Here is a 19,498-nt window from a genome sequence, read left to right as displayed (position 1 = left end):
CGCGGGGGTCCCGGGGAGCGAGGCCGGAGCTGCGAAAAGTCCCGGCGGGGGCGGCGGGGAACCCCGGGAGGAACGGCGGCGGCGGGGGGGGGGGGGGGGGGGGGGGCGAAGAAGAAGGAGCTGAACCCCGCAAGGACCCCGCTCCCCGAAGAATAAAGGCGAGGGGAGCTGCCCTTATTCTTGCCTTCTTTTTCTTTCTCCCCGGCCAGGGGGCGGGAGCCGGGCCCGCCCGCACCGTTCGCACGGACCCCGCTCCCCTCGGGGCGCGACGCCCCCGAGCCCCGGGGGGGAGGAACACGGGGCGGGAGCGCGCGCGGCGTCACGGGCGGCCCCGCCCCCCCCGGCGTTGCGGCTTCCGCCCGGTTGCCGTGGCGACGCGTCCGGAGCGCGCGGGGGCGCGCAGCCGCCGCCATGAGCCAGAGGCAGGTCCTGCAAGGTAGGCGCGGGCGGCGGGGCCGGGGCTCCCTCCGGGGCTCCCTCCGGGGCTCTCGGCGCTGACGCGGTGCCCCCGGCGCTGCCGCCCGCAGTGTTCGAGCAGTACCGGCGCGCCCGGACGCAGTTCGCGCAGGCGGTGGCCGAGCTCGCCGCGCGGCCGCAGAACGTCGGCTTCCTCCAGAGCGCAGGTACCGCCGCCCCCACCCCCTCCCGCCGCTCCTGCCCCGGGCCCGGCGCCTCCCCGCCGGGGACCCCGCGCCGGGGTGTCCCGCCGCGGCTTTGCGGGAGGTTCCGCGCGCTCTGGTCTCACGGCTTGTTTTTATTTCAAGGAAAACCCCCTCGGTATGACCCGCTTCTTCGTTTACTTCCTCGTGTTTCCGATATAGTTTTATGTAAAATGTCGAAAACGGATTTCCCGGTGGAGCCGGCCCTGGTTTGCCAAGGAAAACCTACTTTAGAAGTAACTATTTTTATCCTGGCTTTACAAGTCGTTCCTGAATTCTTCGGTGGTTTTTGCCGGCGGATTTGCTCGACTTAGGAGAGAATCGCTGTTGTGTTATTGCTGTCGTGGGATGTCGTGAACCAAATTGAGCATTTTTAGAAACAGGAGCTGTGGGAGCACTTGTACCAGCTGTTGTGCTGCTGGCATCTGGCAGACCCGCTGCGCTTGTCCGGAGTTCCTCTGCTTGAGAGAGGGAAAAGAAGAGCTGGGTAATTGATTACCTGAAAGCCAGGTTGAAAAAGTGCTGTAAATCTGTAGCTGGTTTGCCATATGGTATTCACGGACTGATTATGTTTTCGTTTGTCTTGATTTTGTTTTTAATACTTGTTTCCCAAATCTAGTAAAGCTGTCAGTCTTTTCTGAGATACAACAGGAACAGGCGCACAAAAAAGAAAACTGGTCGAGTAAATACTTCCACCTTTCAGTTGTTATATTTACAACTGTGTTTTAAGATCGTTTTGTTGAAAACCTGTCACTTAAATTCTTGTTAAAGAAACATTTGCTTTGATTTTGGGAGTGACACATCCACACCCGGCTTTTTATATTGGCTTTCTATGCTGCTTAATTTTTGTTCTTTTTTTTTTTTCCTTTTCATCTTTCAGTGAATTAATGCCATTGCTTTATTTTGTACAAATGATCTGTATTTATCAGATGGACATCTTGACTCTGGGAATAATTTATGTCTTATTTGTAAGAAGTCCCTCTACGTACATTTCCAATTCTGGTTTTTTAGCTGTTCACAGACAGGGATCCCATTTGGGCAGCATTTCTATTTTAAGGAAGCAAACAAAGTGCCAAGCTAACTTTAATTGCACTGTATTTCTTGTTCTTAAAGTAATTACTTGGAGGAATCTGGCTGGTAGCTTTACCTCAGAACTGTTTTGTTGCTTGTGCAGAAGAAATACTCAGTTCAGAGGCCTGTAGCTTTTTTTTTTTTTCTATGCACAGCTGGTGTCGGTCTGAAGGCTGTTGACTTTACAAGGATCGCGCTCTGGGGTAGTGATGTGGAAATGTGCATTGCTGTAGATTATCATCCTTCTTGGCTCGTTCTGGTACTGAGCTGCTTTTCCATAGACTTTAGTTTTTCTTACGCTAGAAAAGAGGGGAATGTCTGCAAATATGGTATTTCTTAGTGCAGTTAATTTGAATGGCTGAGCCCCATGTATATTTTACCCTCTTCCCCAGCTTGTGTCTTTCACACTAATTCACAGTTCTATAATTAAAATGATAGCTGTTAGTTTTGACCTCTTCTGATATGCTACATATAGGTTTTGAAACCTTCTCCTATATGAATGTGATCATGTGTTTTTTAAAACCTCCCCACAAATAACATTGTGATTTTGTCCTTTTTTTTTTTAAAGCACTAATACACAGTTCTAAGACATAGCTGTCTGGCAGATAACTGGCGTACCTTTTATGATCTTGGTCTAGGGAGCTCTGAAGCAATGTTTTGAGAAGGAAAGGTGTCTGTCTATGCATGCATCTCTATATAAATTCATATACAAAAGAATCGGTGTCTAGTTTCTTGGAGATCACTGTTTCAAGAAGATGTGCAAGGCCTTTGTCCTCTGTCATTCTCCATTAGCTGTAGGAGTCAGGGGCACCTTGCAGGGTTCTGTGGTTGGATCTCAAAAGCTGTCAGGATGTAGTCTTTTTTTCTGGCTGAAGCAGAAGGCAAGATTACAGTGACCTAAATTGAACAAAATTAAGCACTTAAAACATGCTGTAGTGCACTTTTGTATCATTTGCCTTGTTTTATATTCCTAATGTATGCAAAATTCAGATTGACAGCAGTGAAAGTTCAGTGCTCAAAGAATAAAGCGTTGAGTGCCATTTTCAGAAGTCCTTTTGATAAACAGTATAGTGTAAGGAAAATAAATACTAGTTTGGGACCTTGTTCTTTGCGGAGGTATCTTTATGCACCATGGAAGATGGAAGTGTGTTTAAAAAATAATTCTTGACCACACTATAAGCTCTGCTTCTCTAGTATTAAACCAGGTACAAGTAGCAGTGCTGTTTGAAAGTAGATGTCAGTTTCTTAGACTGGCTTGGCTGTTGAGAGACCTTAAGGTACCATTATTGTGGAGACTCATGTGACCTGTAAGGAAGACTGATGGGAGCCGGCAAGCTGGAAGGAGGGTCAGAGAGGGCCCACAGGAACCCTACCTTCGCCCGGGCCACCTTTCTCCTGAGGCTTCTGTATCTCATCAGGCTCTGGAGCTGCCTTTCCCACTCAGCAGAAATTCTGAAAGTGGTTGTAACCAGGGAACTGGAATCTGGCGCTGGACTTGGACACATTTACATGGCACTGTGGTGGTCAGGAATGTCCCAAGGGGTTAATGCCTGGGAGCTCAACAGCTTTCTGGTAGTGTGGAAGTGCAAGGAATGAGCAGAGAAATTCCTTTGTCAGAACTCATTCCTGTGTGTTTTCCAACTCGTTTTTTGGCTTTGATAAGGTTGTTCCTTATGATTAAATGTTAGCATGAATAATAATTGCAGGATTTGTCCTTTGAATGTTTAATTAATGGATATTTGTGGAAAAAAAACCCTCCTTCAAAACCCCTAGCCTTTCTCTGTTTACTAAATATATACTTGGAACAATGACAGACAGTTAATTTATCAACTCTCATTTCTAGAGGGCTGCTGGCTAGTGGGAGAAGCTACGTTGATAGTAATGGGTTTAAGCATATACTAGAAAAATAAATTATTTATTTGGCAGCTGTAGCTCATGAAATTTGGCACTGTACTGCATTATTGACCCACACACCCCCTCTTCCTTCCAAAATTTAAAAATCCTAGAAATAGACTATTTTCAATTATAATGGCAGATGAACTGGAGCTGATCCGGTGGGTCTCTTCCAGCCTGGTTATTCTATGATTCTATGATTCTCTTTCTTCCACTGAGATTTAGGCAGCTTTCTGTCTTCTAGAAAATTTAGGAGAACCGAACTGGTTCTAGCACATTTCTGAGAGTGGTAGTGTCCTGCCTGTGCCTAACTAGGGCTCCATTGCAAACCCTTGTGGTGTGGCAGATTTTCCCCTACTTCATGGTCTGTAAAGGATGATGTCACGAGTGTTAGTTCTCTCCGAGCTCCAGAGCTATTCCACTAATCATAGAATTGCTAGGTTGGAAAAGACCTTCGAGATCATCTGGTCCAACCGTACCTGTCCACTGCTGATTCATATCCCTAAGCACTTCCTCTACCCGTCTTTTAAACACCTTCAGGGATGGTGACTCAGCCACCTCCCTGGGCAGCCTCTGCCAGTGCCGGATAACCCTTTCAGTGAAGAAACTTTTCCTAATGTCCAGTCTGAACTTCCCTTGGTGCTACTTCAGACCATTCTCTCTCGTCCTAAGCGAGACGGGTCCTCATCCTAAGCGAGACAGGTTTTAAAAGCTGTGTTTTCAAATGTTTGGAGTGGTTTTAGAGTCTTTGAGAAAATTTTGTTCAAATTTATTTCCCTCACCCAACTGCATTGAGTCTTTTTACCCGTGCTTTTTTCAACTTCTCTTTCCAGTGTATGTATTTTTAAATGTACCTATTTTAAATACAGCAATTGGACACTTGGCCCTGTGTAAGGAGAATCAGACTCTTGAAAGGGATTTCAGGGCATAGTCCCACATTTTCATTAATATTAAAGAATGTGCTCTGATACCACAGTACTTTTTAGAAAGTCTGCTGGGTGCACAGGGTGTGGAGGGAGGATGGCTGTTGAGTCAACTGTGCAGAAGAGATGCTTCCTTAAAACATTGGTGCTCTTGCCTTATTGGGATCTTGCAAGTGGATATGCATGGACAGACTCCAGTGCCCTCATGTAGCCAGTTCGAACACTTGGGTTTATGCACCCCCTCTTGTGAAGGATGCACTTAGTTTTGGGTTTTTTACATTATTTTTGAGCTAAGAGCTTTACAGAGCTAAGTGGGAGAGAAGTATGCAATGTGGCATGAAAGGCAAAAGGTTATCTTTGGAGTTGTAGAGGATCAAGTGAGGATAGTGACTTTCCCTGAGGTTTGATGATGTAGTGGTGCCTGCTGAAGGATGAAGTAGGCTGTGTATTAAGGGAAGTACCAGAGAGATCATGGAGAAGGGGAAAGTAAATGCAGTTGAAGCTGTAGGACTGGCTTTTTCTGTAACTCAGTCAACTGAAAGCTCAGCTGCTTCAGGATTCTTCCTCTTCTCAACCTCCTGGCTTGTTTGGAGAATATTTGCATGTAAAAATTTTGAAGCCAGAATTTGTTGGCAACTTCTGTCTTGTCTTAGTGAGTGGCCATTAAAAAGAAGCAGCTTCTTGTGACCACCCTGATTTTTTTGTCTGTGAAGGACTGGGTGGTGGCCGCTAACTAGCCCCGTGACGGGGGTTTTCAGAAACTCAGTCCTCTTGGAACAGGATTGCTTCTCCTGCATTAATGCAGAAACAGGGTCTGGAAAATGATCAGCCGGGTCAGCTTTTAAGGAGGAGAAATTTACTCCTCCTTGATCCTTCAGAAATCCCCAGCAACTCTATCAAACTGAATCTGCAGAATTTCCCCCACCATCTGGTAACTGCTGTATGAATGACTTGACTTCCCAGAGTGTCCCTTACCAAATGTTATTTATGTTCCTTTTGATATTTGAAGAATTGTAGTTCTGTTGTGCATAGAACCATTCCAGTGAGGAGTCCCTTCCTGAGGTGAGTCACACTTGAGGAGTATGTACTTAAGACGTGTACTGTGTCATCTCTGGAAGAGGCCGTGTCAAGACAAGTGAGTGTGACGGTTCTCTCCCTCACTGTTCTAGGAAATTTCTTCTAAGTCTCCTACTTAAAACTCTGCCATGCTGTTCCTAGGAAATGGTAGTTGAAAATAGGGAGATGGAGGGGAGGGCGGGGCAGAAAGAAGTTTCCATTTTATTTCCTTGTTAATTCATCTGAATTTCACATCAGGAGCTCTGCAAAATCAAGGTGATATGATGAATGTCTGAATGCTCAGATAGCTCAATGAATGTTTTCAGTGTAACACACAGCACATGCAAACTGAGAAGACAATGTTATATTTGATCCACAGCTTAAATTAGGACAGAATCTTCAAGACAAGAGTGTGTCCAGAGACAACACTAGTGTAGAATGACTTTTTTTCCACTTTTGCATTTTAAGTTGGAAATACATTTTGGTTTTGAGGAAGGGGAGTAGGGTAGAGTGGTTATTTTCACATGCAGAAATGGAGAGAAATTGAAACGTAGATGTTTGTCTGACTTGTGACTATTCAAGTTTGACAAGGGTTTGATGGGGACAGGAGGAGGGTAGAGGCATTCTGCCTGACTTTCAGTTGGTTTTCTGCCAATAAATCAAAATAACCAAATGAAAATTGCCATCTCCAAAATAGAGACTACTTGTTTGGCTACAGGGACTTGGAATGAAGAAACTTGGAACCTGCTGCTGTCCTGAATGTGTTGTGGGTTTTTTTTGTTTTTTTTTTTTTTCTCCCCAGATAGGCATTAGCCAGCACTTGCTTGCTAAAAGAAAGTGCACAAGACTTTGCATAACAGCTCCAGTTGAGAAGTGTGCATAAGGGTGATTCAGCTTCTAAAGCATGTCATTCTTTAAAACAAATCTGAGTGGGACAGAAAAGGGAATCATTCCTTGCCCAAGGCCAGTCAAGGTTCTGTGATGCAACAGAGAATATTTGGCAGTAATTCTTTGTTACTCTGTTTCTGCTCTGTTTCTGAGTTGCTAGTGGGAACTCTTCCAGAACAAATCTAGTTCAATGGTCCAAATGCTTTATTTTGTAGTTTACTTTCTATGTTGCTGCCTTTGAATTAGAGTTAATGAATTTCCTACTTTTGTCACAGAAGACTTATTTAGAAGGCCACCAAAGAGTTCTTGTAAAGTTTTCAGCAGCAAGACACTTCTACTCCCTGCTTTGTATGGCCCTGTTAACTTGGGTAGGTGGTAGAGGTAAAAGGAAGTTGTTGGAAGGTTCTTCCCTATTTTCTTATCTAAAGATAACATTAAAGAAATCTGAATGTAATTCAAGGTGCTGATAGGAATACTGGCTTTGACCTGTTTGGAGAAGAGAGGTAGACTTTGCTGCAGACAGAACAGTCAAAAGAAATGAAGAGATCAAATGGAGGAGCTCACCCAATACAGCTGTCTTCAAGAGAAAGAGCTGGATTGAACAGGAAACCCTCCTGCTGTGTCAGTCATAGAAGGAAGGATAGACATCTTGGTTTTCCTGTAGAAGTTTTCACACTCTCAGAATTAATTATTTAATTTTTTCAAGTGGTGTAAAGAGAAATACCCAGTTTGCTGAAGTTGTAAAAATCATACCAATGGTGAAAACTCATCAAGCAATTAGTCTTGCAAAGGAGTCAGAGATGGTGGATAGCATCTCGATGCAGGGAAAGAAGCTGGTTTTAGAGAAGGTGGGAAGTAGAGCCAGAAGCTTTTAATTGAGTTCAATGCACAGGCATAATCTGGGGCTATGCGCTCCTCTCAATTAACTTGGTGTCAATATAAGTCTTGTACAGCAATAGGAATTGGTTTTTCTTATACCACCAAAGTTTTTGTCATGATAATTATTTAACTGTCTTTTCTTACATGTGGACATCACTTTCAGAAAATGTATTTTCCTTGAGCATCAGCATAGTTTCTTTTATTTCTAAAACTTTTCCATCCAGTTACTGTTTTTTTCAACCCGGTTTTAGCACCTTGTGTCTTACCTTCAAACAGTAATTCTCATTTCGTTGTTCATCTCTTTCCTCGCCTTCAGGTTCATCAGCTAAAATGATTTGTGTCAGAATGTTTCGTGCTGATGCTTGTCATCACTGACCTTTACATGGTTTATATGCCGATGAAATGAATGGTATTAGTCATGGGGAGAGATGCTGCTTGGGAGCATTTTTGGGCTCAAGGCTTTTTAGCCTATTCTGAAAAAAATCTCTATCAGCTAATCTTGAAAATGCAAATGATATAAATCTCATGTTTGGGGCTATTCAAAACATATATATATAAAAGTATAATTTCTTAAATGCAGTTTTACATTTTGTGGTGTCTAGGTACATCATGCAGGCCAGAAACATATTGCATGGTCTGGGTCTAGATCATGGGTTCCTTCTGGGTAATGTGGTTCTAGTCTGTTTAAATTTCACTGGATTTTGAGACCATGACCAGAATGTAACTGTCTGCCACATCCTGCTTCAATGTCCTACACATCAGGTTCCTGCTTTTCTAGGGTCAAGACACTGTACATGGAGGCAGTTTATACTGATAACTTTTTTTTTTTTTGAGAGAAAAAAAATCTCTTTTTCTTGTTTCTCTTTACTAAATAATCTTCTTCTCATATTATCTCAACCTAAGTGCTCAAATGTGATATCTATACACTAAATACAAGTGTACTACTTCTAATTGTTCTTGCTTTACTGAAATACCTTCAGTGTAAAGAGTCAGAAGATCATGAGGTCCGCTTACGAATTTCAGCAGCTGTTTGACCATGCAACTGATGTTAGATTGAAGGACAAGAAAATGCTGTCATGTAGAAGGTGCAGGTGACTTGCTAGAAGGTAGCTTGCTTTAGATGATATACGGGGTTGGCACCAACTCACATTTTTTTTTGTTTTTACTTCTAATTTATCATATAAAGTAGTTATTGTATTTTGATATGAAGCATAACTTGCTAATAAGACTGTACCTACTATTTGGGAGAGTTTGTGAGAAGGTGTCAACTTGAGGGTCGCATACTGAAGCAGTGATTTCTGCAAAGTGCTAAATGAAATCACATTGATCTTGCAGTACTGGAGGACCTAGCTTTTGTCTGTTGGTACACAGGAGACCTCTTTCAACTTCCACAGGCTGAAGTGTTAGCAGGCCCCGGCTATATTACAGTCCTATTTCCATAGGTTCTACATGTACATGTTCAATTAATGCATGTTACAGAGCCATTTTTGATGCTTCTGTAGTCCTATTCAGACATTACACTTCCCGCCTTTTACTGTGTTGCTCCCTTGAGACCTGTGTTATTTTGACTTGTGAACATCCTGGGAGGCTCTGCCTCTCTGTGGCAATGCAACTTCTGTCTGGAGCATTGACTTTCCAGGAACAAATCCGTTACTGGTCAGCATGGCCTCTATGATTAGTTTTACCCTCCTACCACTTTTTCAGAGCCATCTGTAGATTATTAGGCTATTTTTTTCTTGCTGGGAGCAAGTTGTTTTTGATTTAAAATAAATATTTTCTGTGAGAATTACACTGCTGCTCGACTTCTTTTCTTTTCAGAGTGCCCTTCTAGACAGAAGTATGCTACTGGTGTAACTTGTTATAGCTTTGTTATATCTCTTCCTTGTTATGGTGTGCCTGTTCAACACTTGGGTGTCATCTGCCTTTAGACACGTATCCTGCTGCTGTGGGACTGTTGCACCAAAAAACCTTTGTTCACTGCTTTAACAACACAAGCCCATGGGAAGGGAAGTCTTGGCTTATTCCACAGTTACCCAGCTAAATCTTTATCTTTGTTAGCAAAAAAATGCAGTGTAAAGAACTGAAACAGCTGACTTGGAGATTTCCAGCTGTGGCTCTGAGTGTTTGGTGTTCTGTTGTAGCATTTCTGCATCTTCAGAAAGCATTGTTTTCTGGCTGAGGTATAAAGCTCAGAAGTGTTAATTGATGCAGCTGGCTGGTACAGGGGCAGTGCTTTTGAAGAATCTCAGTGTAAGTAATCTTCCCCTCCCAGACCTTACAAATCGTATTTTTTATTTAACCACGTGGATCTCTTTTATATCCTTGTTGAGGAACCTTAGTTGAAATGTAGGAAGAACTTCCAGACACAGAGTGGTCATCATTGACTGTCCTTGTTGCCTTTCACTGAATCTTTTCCAATTCTGTTCTAGAGGAGTGTATTAAATGCAGGATAAATTTCTATAATAACATGGTGATGGTCTCTGCTTTGACCTCTGTTTCTTTCCATATAATCCTGAGCGCTCTGTATACTTCTGTAGGTTAAGTTTCTCTTCTGCTATTGAGCAATGACCTGGTGTCTCCATGGAACTCTCTTGTTCTAACATTGAGAGCTTTCACCTGGGCAGAATGGATCTGTCTAGGGTTCATCAGTGCATATGGGAGGTCAGGAGTGAGTTCCCCATGTGTATTCCATTTCACTTGCCATTTTGTTACCCAGTCATCCAGTCCCTGGTTTCTTACAGTTTCCCTCCTTGGTACTGCCTTGGATAACTCTGAGTCACTAACGAAGTCTCACCTCACTGTTCCTGCCCTGTTCCAGATCATAGATGAATAGGGAATGGCACGTGTCCCAGCATGAAGGCCTGAGGAACTACACTATGACCTCCTCCATCCTGTTGCAAGAATGGAAAGTTTACCCCTCCTGCTTCCTATTTTTGGCCAGATGTTTATCCATTTATGGACTTTCTTAGGCCATAACTGCTAATGGTTCCTGTAACAGCTGCTTACCTCACCTATAATTTTGAATATAATGAAATAATATAATTTATATATATAAATAGATATAATTTCTATATAAAACATATATAATTTTAATATACTAATTATATATTATAATTATATTCTAAATATATATTATATAGTGTAATATACAGTCTAGCGTAATATACAGTATATTATATATAAATATATAATAAATGGTATAAATGTATAAATTACATAGGTAAAAAGTGGACACATTCTTTCATTTAAAGAGTGGACATTCATATTCTTTCGTGTTTAACTGATACGCTGTGGATACATCAGTAAAAACATATCATCATTAATAACATGATAAGAAAATCTTCAGCTCTTCTGTTCAGAGTATGATATATTATGGATATTTGTCCCCAGATCAATCATTGCTTTGAATTACATTTAATCTGTTAAATGTAGTTTGAAGGTAGAGTTTCTGCTGGCATACGGCATGAGTGATGTGCCAATGTCAGCTCACCTGGACCTCCAGATGGAGTTTCCTGTGCACAATTCAACAGATGCATTTTATGTGTGTTTGAACATACCTTATTTTCTCATGTATACTTTAACACGTGTATTTTATAGATATTTGAATGTAGCTTATTTCTACGTGTGACATTTTCTTATATTTCAGAAGTGTTTTGTACCTACGAATAGTGGGCAGAAACATTGTTATGTGTCAGCAGTGCTATCCAACTACCGACTCCATTTCAGTGGAACACCTGGATTTCCTGCAAGTTCTTATTCCCTGGAAGAGTAATATAATGGATTTTTATGAATAAAGGCAAATGTTTAGAAAAATTTCTGCTTACCAAATGGGCTTTTCTCTTTCTGCTGTAACTCAGGTGTAGTGTCTTTGCTGAGACCTCTTTTGCTGGATGTCGTCCCAACTGTTCAACAGTCTGCTGCTTTGGCTCTTGGGAGACTTGCTGATTGTAGCAATGACCTGGCAGAGGCAGTTGTGAAGGGAGACGTTCTTCCACAGCTCCTGTGTTCCTTGACTGAGCAGAATGTAAGGCATCATTGTTTTCTTAAGTAATATATATTTTTTTAACTGTTGCACAAGAAAAGGGAAATCTTTCAGTATCGGCTATCTGCTGTTATTCTAATGTAGCAGTAAATGTACTCAAGTCAGAGACAGCATGTGTGTTTGATCTCCTGAGAGATAGATGTGTAATGTGTGCCTAAGCTGGACTTTAAAAAAGCTTGACTTTAGAACAGCATCTTACCTTTTAGTGCAATATAAAAAATCCCATTCATGGCAGTGCTGTGTTTTTGAAATATTAAGTGATGCTTTATAAAAGGTCCCCCTTTTAAAATGAGGCAATTGGAAAGCTGTGGTGATGATCGACTGGGATTTGTCTATGATACCAAATACTTGTAAAATACATAGAGAACTTTGGTAATGAAATATTTAATATCTCCAAGCATAGCCTTTTGGAAATCGGTAGCATGAGGAATATAAAACTATTCACCCAGGAAGCTATACTGAAAGGTTTTCATATTCGTATTTGTCAAAAAAACCCAACAACAAAAAATTGTTGTCATGATTGCAATGCAAATAAATTGGGTGGTCTCTTGTTCTTGCTCTTCACCATTTTTCTTCAGGTTTTGCATTTCAGCTTTGATTTTCCAGAGATCCTAACCTAGATTAACGGAAAAACTTTCAAATAAGGTTACCAATAACTGGAAAAAGAAAGAGACGGCTAAGATTTAAGTGTATTGATGTCACAGCCATACTTATGTTGCAGTTTTGATTTATTAGATCTACGAGAAGTAGGGATAGAATGGAAATATAATTATAAAAGCTAGATATTTTCGTTTTCCATCTTTGAAGAAAACATAAATGTAGATGCTCATTGGATATTTTTTGTCAGTGTCTGGTCATTGCCTATAGAATTAGTTTTAAAAAAAAGCCAAAGAAAAACCTTGATGTCAAGATACTGGTATAGTATGGTAAGAAAGTGAAGGTTTTAGTTAAACTAATTTACAACCATCTTGGGTATTTTATCTCTCTTTTTAAGGGAAGAAGGGGAATAAAACTCTTCATCCTCTTGTTTTTGAATTGGAATCCACTCCCTGTTGCTACTCAAAGCCCTTGCTAAATTAGCTTGAGTACCCTGATTTATCTCTTCCATGTTGCTGCCCGTGCTGTCATTACATCAAGATGGTTGCAATTCAGAATCACTTGGGGCAGCAGCAAGATTAGTGTGAGGTCATGGAAAGCTTGCTATGGCTTGGTGACTGAGAGCAAGAGAAGGAAACTCATTATCCAGTTCATGCAGAGTTTAGCAATACATGCAGTTTGTTACTTCCCATAGGCAAAAAACCCCAACTCAAATATGTTTCCATTCTACTTACTCTTTGTGTATCAACATCTCTATATAAAGAAGAGATTCTTTGAGCGCACAATAAATAAATACTGATTCTAATGATTTATGGAGAACAGTTACAGGGTGACATCCCAGATAAATGTTTTTTTGAATTAAACTGAACAAAATACAGTTTTACAGTGTATTATGACTGTGCCTGTGAATATGGTTTACTTGTAAATAAATGTGTTTTGAATAATAAAAACAAAGAAGGATTCCTCTTTGCCAGGAGCATAATTACTTAGCAGAAAAAACCAAAACCATATTTGCACAGATGTAGACTGGTGTAAACAACAATAATTCCTTAAAGTTCAGCAAAAATTAGAGTAACTTGCATTAGGGAGGGATTCAACCATTTGTCTGTACTATTTCCCTTAACTTCCATTCTCCTTAAACACTGTTCAATGTGTGCTTGAAAATCATTTTATTTTTACTGTACCTGCTTGTAGGCCTTAACTTAGAAGACTGGATTTTTGGCATTAAAGAATTATATCAGTACTAGTAAACTAAGTAGGGTCAGGGCATGTGTTTGAGCACTCTGAGATCACTGTGTTCTTTAATTGTTAATGTGCTCTGATGTGGTTTTATCCAATGCCAGCCATCAAACTTTTCAGCAGGGCCCACACATGGTTTAGGGGATAGCACAAGGTGGGGACAGTTTCCAGTAGTATAGATGATACCATTGTGCTTTGAGGGAAGAGGAGTTTAGGTAGGTGGACGTTGTATGCTGTGTCACTTCCCTTCAGGGCCAGGGACTGTGGAGCCATTGCTGATACTCCTCTGTTGCCTTAGTGCTTTAGATCAGACTTTCAGAGGTGTTTGGGCACCTCACAGAATGCACAAAAGCACTCACGTGGTTCTGTGTTTCTTTGGACTTGATCCAAAAGGGATGTGGGCTTTGTATTGTTGAAATTTTGGGCACCTTGACAGTAGGAATTGAGCGCTCTGAAGTGCCTAGGCTCCCTGTGCAGAGCAGGAAAGACTCAAGCATCTTGGAATGAGATTAAAGTCAGTGGGCACACAGACAAACAGCCCTTTAGCTCTAGTCGGTTGGGCTGGTCTGTCAACTGCCAGGCAGGAGAGCAGGCTCTGGGAATGTGGATGTATCAGTAGATTATTTGTATCCCGGTGAATCTTGCACTCATTGCTGCAAAGTAGCTTCAAGAGGAAGTTGAACTATCTTTCTCCTGACCCAGTTGTCTGTGGCCAGAGTGCTTTAACTGGGCTTTGGGTTTCGAAACTCTAAGGCAGGGGAAGAAATCGAACCTTCAACTCCTGCATCCCACTGATGGTTATGAAACTGCAGGAGACTGAAATGTGACTTTTGGGGGAAGCCTTTAACTGTGCTTTTAGAAAAAAGGACAACCACCACTGCAGTTTACATGGAACCCCATGATGTATGCAGCATTGTGTGTTATATATATGCTCAAAACATGTATTTGGTCCAGCAGTGACGGAGATGGGTAGAACTGAGACAAGTGCTTGAATTTGATCTGGGCTTAAATAAGAGGTGTTGAACTGCTTAGTTGTGTTCAAAGTAAGCTGTTTCTGGGTACATGCAGGAGTTAGAATTGCAGGCTGCCTTGTTCAAAAACAAGGGTCATCCAGTGTTGGGTGTTTGGTGGGATGGGTTTTCAGGATCTTGTCTGTGGGCTCAGGCAGTATTTAGGCATTTCAGGATTCAAATCCTAAATCCTTTTGGTGGATCTATTTCTCTGTGCCTCTGTTTCCTGTTTGTAAATGTAAAAAATGTTTTCTCATAGGGATGTTGTGAGGCTATATACATTAGAAATTGTGAAACCTTGTAAGTGTCACAGATGGGTAGAATTATTTTAGGAGCTTGCCCTGCATAACCTGTGTAATCTGGTCAAATATGTTAAGAGATGTTGTTTTTGCAGCTCTATCATTCACTACTCACTTAAACAAACAGACTTATCTGGACTATTATCTTTTCTCCATATCCTCTTAGCCTGCTCATTTTTTCTGTTTGTTTATGCACGTACTGCAAATTTTTGATCACAAGCAGTCTCAGAAAAGGACTGTATGGTTTATCGTGTGATGTCTGGTGGTCCTGATTTAGATCTGTATGAAATATTGCTGCTACTAAAAAAGTCTTATTTATGCAAGTCTGAACTGTATTAAGCTTTGAACTACTTAATGTTAGTAAAAGCTGGGTCGTTTTTTTTTCCTTTCTGTTTTTTTTTTTTTAATAGCGTTTCTACAAGAAAGCAGCTGCATTTGTGCTAAGAGCAATTGGTAAACATTCTCCACAGCTAGCTCAGGCAATAGTTCAGTATGGAGCACTGGAAATACTTGTGATTTGCTTAGAAGATTTTGACCCTGGAGTCAAAGAAGCTGCATCTTGGGCACTTACTTACATTGCCCAACACAATTCAGGTAACACGTGTTATCTTTCAGCTTAATTCTATGCAAGAGTTATAACAAATTGTGTTATTGTAATGTTCATAAGTAGAACAAGATGCTTTTTCTTCTCTACTGTTACAGAATTTTAAATTTGGAATAACAACCTGTTCTAACTATACCTGTCTGAAACTGGCATATCTGACACCAGCAGTGCCTGGTTAGGAGAGATGCTCTAACAGGAGATGCATTGGGCCTGTGGCCAGGAAATGACAATCTGTTTTATTCTCCTTCAGGAAGAAATTTCAGAATCTTTGTGTTGTGTGTTACCACAGAACAAATTTTCATTTGCTTGACATCAGTTCTTCTTTTATATACATAGTAAAATGGAGAAGCTTAGGCAGAACCAAGTTTCATTCAGGTTACAGCACTGCCTGCAGGATCAATGTGCCAAATTCATTGCACTATGTTACTGTAGCCAGTAGACCACACTCTGAGAGTCAGGAATAGATCCTAGGAATCTGATACCAAGCAGTTCTCTGCTGTGTCACAAGCAGTTCTATAACTCACTGGCAGTGTCATGTTCCTATTTAAAAGCTGATCCACGTGGCTGATAATTCTTTTACCAGCTAGTTGCATAGTGCAAGTAAAAGTTTAGAGCTGTGAATCAAAGAACCGATGGAAGAAACTGCTGGCTGGAAAGGGTGGGAGAAATGGCTTTTGTTCATATTATTTAAAGTTAAACTTATTGTAGGATCGTAACATTAACTCATGCATTTAAGTTTGGGTTTGACTCTAAAATGTACATAGACTGAATTGGAAAATGTTTTTCTCTCTTTTTTTAGTCAATACAGAGTGTTGGACTGCAGAAGGCATTGGGGATTTCCCCTTCCCTCTTAGAGAGAGGGTTAACTTGCTGGGACAAAGTTGTCAGCACCTTTCTAGTGGGCTGCTTTTCTGGGATCAAATTCATTCTTGGGGAACCTTTGTGTGCTAAAGTTCCTTTATCTTTTGGTCACCAGGTCTGAATCCCGCCCTTGGTGGAAAATAATTGTTGCTTCCAAAGATATTTATTTAAGTGTCATTTGAAAGTGTTCCTTTGAATAAATGTGTGTAGTGTAAGTGTGTGTCTTTGCATAAACATTTCTGTAGTTTTGTTATGTCAGTAAATCAATATTGACTCACTTCAGTTGCCCTTCATGCTATTCACTCCATGAATGCCGGCTGATCTTCAGGGTGATCCAGTTCACTCTGTGATGGCATTCTCTTCAAAGATGGAGGTGATGTGGGAGTATTGAAGACAACAAACTCCTTGCACAGTTTTTTATTCCATGGGTGTGAATTGTTTATTCAATGATAGTGAATGGGTGCATGTATAGTGTCAATTTATGACAGCAATAAGAACTGCATTTTCAGAAATTAGGTTGAAATTGTGAGTGCTATCAAGCTGCAAGCATCAGGACACAGACAGATTACAAGATGTAATCAGTTTTTTAAAAGAAAAAGCTAAACAAAACAAAATAAATGAAAAAAAAACGTTCTTCCTTTGCTCAGCTAAGGCAAATTTGGGGGATTTACCTTCTTCTATAACACAGTCACAGGAAGTGTCTAAAATGATTACTGAAAGTAGAGGAGTTATACTAAAGAAAGATCACCATGCATGGTATGTTTCTTATACTCCTACAATCATGCCTTTGCAACAGGATATTGCTGGAGATGGGATACAAAGATTAGAGGGACCTGTTTTCATCAACATCTGGTGTTTACTGTTCAAGAAACTCTGGATTAGACTCACATTCTTGTGTTGACAAAATTCAGCAGTTATGATTTTCTGTCATTAACTGTCTGTGGACACATACTGCAGCTTAAACTCTATTTTTAGAGGTGGGTGTGAAATGGTTTTCCCCACCCACCAAAGGTTTTTCAGTTTCAAAAATTGTTTCAGTTCCAAACTGGGACAACATTAAAACAAGATTTTTTTTTTTCTCTCTTCTGAAAAGACTGGTGGGTAGGGAGGCTTATCTGCCCCAGCAAGAAAAGTTCAATAATTGGGACATATGTCTGGGATGTAGGGAGGAGACAGATTAAAGTCCTGATCTGTCTTAGGCAGGATGTGAACCTCTGTCTCCTTGAATGCACACAAAGACTTCCAGCATTTGGCAATAACTGTTTGCAATGGAAAGATTTCTCTGCTTTTAATCAGAAATTCCATCCATGGCCTGGTAAAGCTGCTCTCTAGGAACTGTGATGTCTGTTCCCGTGAAAATACTTCCATTTTAAGACATCAAGTCTCCTTTAGTATTTTCTGATGAAAGCATTCTCTGGTTAGCAAGTTCCCTACTGTCTTCATACAAAAATCTCTTAAAATGCAGTTCTGTTGTGAACAGATGTCTCCAGAAGGCCTGTGAGATTTTTAGGTCAACACAGATGTCTCATGAGATCTCAAGATACTAGAAATTTTGCCAGGTCAGATTCCAAAATCTGTGAACACCTCTTGCAGTTCTACTCCTCCTTGCAGATCCCTTTGAGCTGAATTTCAGATGCTGATCTTACTCCACAGAATGCAGTAATTTTCCCATTTGTTACTTATACTATTTGTATTTGAAAATAAGTGTAAAGTGTGTCAAATACCATCAACATACCATTGGGTCCATGAGAAGTATTTTGTAAATTTTTACTTAGGCCATATTCAATTACTTTTAAACTGCAAAATTCTTATGTCTGGGTTATGCAAATATCTTAGCTTTCCATTTACTTCCCCTGCAGAAAAGGTGTAATTTAGGAATAATCTCTTACCTGCTTCAGCATATTGTAAATTAGTAGGAAAGCAAAAATGAGCAATGCTATTTATACTCAGGTATCCTGCTGAGAGGGGAGTTATGCTCATTTTCCATCATACAGAGGTACTCCGAGGATCATAGGATAGCTCTGCTTCAAAGGGACTGCAGGACATCTCTAGTCCAGCTTCTTGCTCAAAGCAGGGTCAGCTACAAGGTTAGACTAAGTTGCTTAGCTCTTCAGTGGTCTGAGTCTAGCAATAACTTTGTCATATTCCAAGATCTAAGCTTGCCCTGTAATTAATGATCGCCATCCTTCTCCTGATGAAAAGTTTTCCCACTGGTTCCAGTGGAATCCTTAGCTTAGTGGTTGTAGAAGTCTGCATCAACCTGTGATTTTGAAGTGCAGACTTTGAACTACTTTTGCGGATCCGGTGTGGCCATGACATAGAATCATAGAATGGTTTGGGTCAGAAAGGACCTTAAAGATCATCCAGTTCCAACTCCCCTGCCATGGGCAGGGACGCCTTCCACTAGATCAAGTTGCTCAAAGCCTCATCTAGCCTGGTCTTGAACACCTTCAGGGATGGGGCATCTACAACTTCTCTGGGCAACATGATCACACAGTCCTCAGAAAAATACAGTATTGATGCTTGCTTGGGTCAAACTGTGTTATTTCCTGTGGATGCACCTGCCACCACAGCAGGAGCTGTTTGAGAACCCTGTTCTGGACTGAAACTTGCATTGCTTCCAAGCAAAAGTTTTGCTGCTGCTCCACCATACTGACATGGTGTTCAGAGCTGATTGTCCTTCTCTGGGGACTACTTGCACATTTGCTTTCCCTCCTTCATCTTTTCTCCCAAATATTTTTTTTTTTTTTAAATCCATACTATTATTACCAACATCATAATGTTAGTATGGATTTTTTTTTGATAACACCTTAAACCAGTTTAGATAAATCCTATGAGACTTAACTATTGATTTCAGTAGGTATGTAGTCAGGGTCTTACTGCCTCGTCTTTGTTCACTTCCCACTCATTCTGATCACATAAACTCATGACTAGACTTCAACTTACTTTGAATTACTTTCTTAGTCCCCGATGAGTGCTTTTGTATTGAGACAAATCAGTACAACTCTAGTACAACATCTAGTTAATCTGGTGAGAACTTAAAATCTTTCTTTATCAGTCTTTCTTCTGCCTCCACGTGAGTCTGTTTCCCTGTCTGCAGTATTTGCATTGGCTAAAATCTTCCTCATGTTGTTCTGGACAAAAGCAAATAATTTGTAGTGGGTTTTGAGTCTTAGTTCCCTTGTCTATGAGCACATGTAGGATTAATGGTTCCTATCTTTGCTTACACAGGGAGAAATTCTACTTTATGATCATGTAGTTGGACAGGTTTCTTGAACTGTACCCCAAACTGAAGTTCCAAGTCCAAGGTTTTCATAACTTTCCATGGAATCAAGTGAGGCTAATAAATTAGTTTTTCTCTGCTGTTTTTCTTCTCTTCAGCTATTGGTCTTGCCTTTTCCCTTATAACACAGTGTTGGGAAAAGTGATTTTGTAATTTGTTCCAGCTTTTACTTTCTTTTACTGAATACTTGTTTT

General features: G+C 40.8%; 1 protein-coding gene across 1 annotated transcript in view; it reads left to right on the top strand.

Moving 5' to 3' along the window:
- The first annotated feature begins 355 nt into the window (after positions 1–355).
- SPAG6 (sperm associated antigen 6) overlaps positions 356–19,498 on the top strand; it is a 36,225-nt gene continuing 17,082 nt past the window's right edge. The window contains exons 1-4 of the mRNA XM_069859483.1: positions 356–436; positions 528–623; positions 11,227–11,393; positions 14,967–15,150. Coding sequence (XP_069715584.1) covers positions 412–436; positions 528–623; positions 11,227–11,393; positions 14,967–15,150 — 472 coding nt within the window. The 5' untranslated portion in view covers positions 356–411. The remainder of the gene's footprint in view (positions 437–527; positions 624–11,226; positions 11,394–14,966; positions 15,151–19,498) is intronic.

Source organism: Phaenicophaeus curvirostris, chromosome 6 (genome assembly GCF_032191515.1).
Source record: "Phaenicophaeus curvirostris isolate KB17595 chromosome 6, BPBGC_Pcur_1.0, whole genome shotgun sequence".
NCBI lineage: Eukaryota > Metazoa > Chordata > Aves > Cuculiformes > Cuculidae > Phaenicophaeus > Phaenicophaeus curvirostris.
Note: the sequence above shows the minus strand (reverse complement) of the source record. Positions and strands in the feature narration are given on the sequence as shown.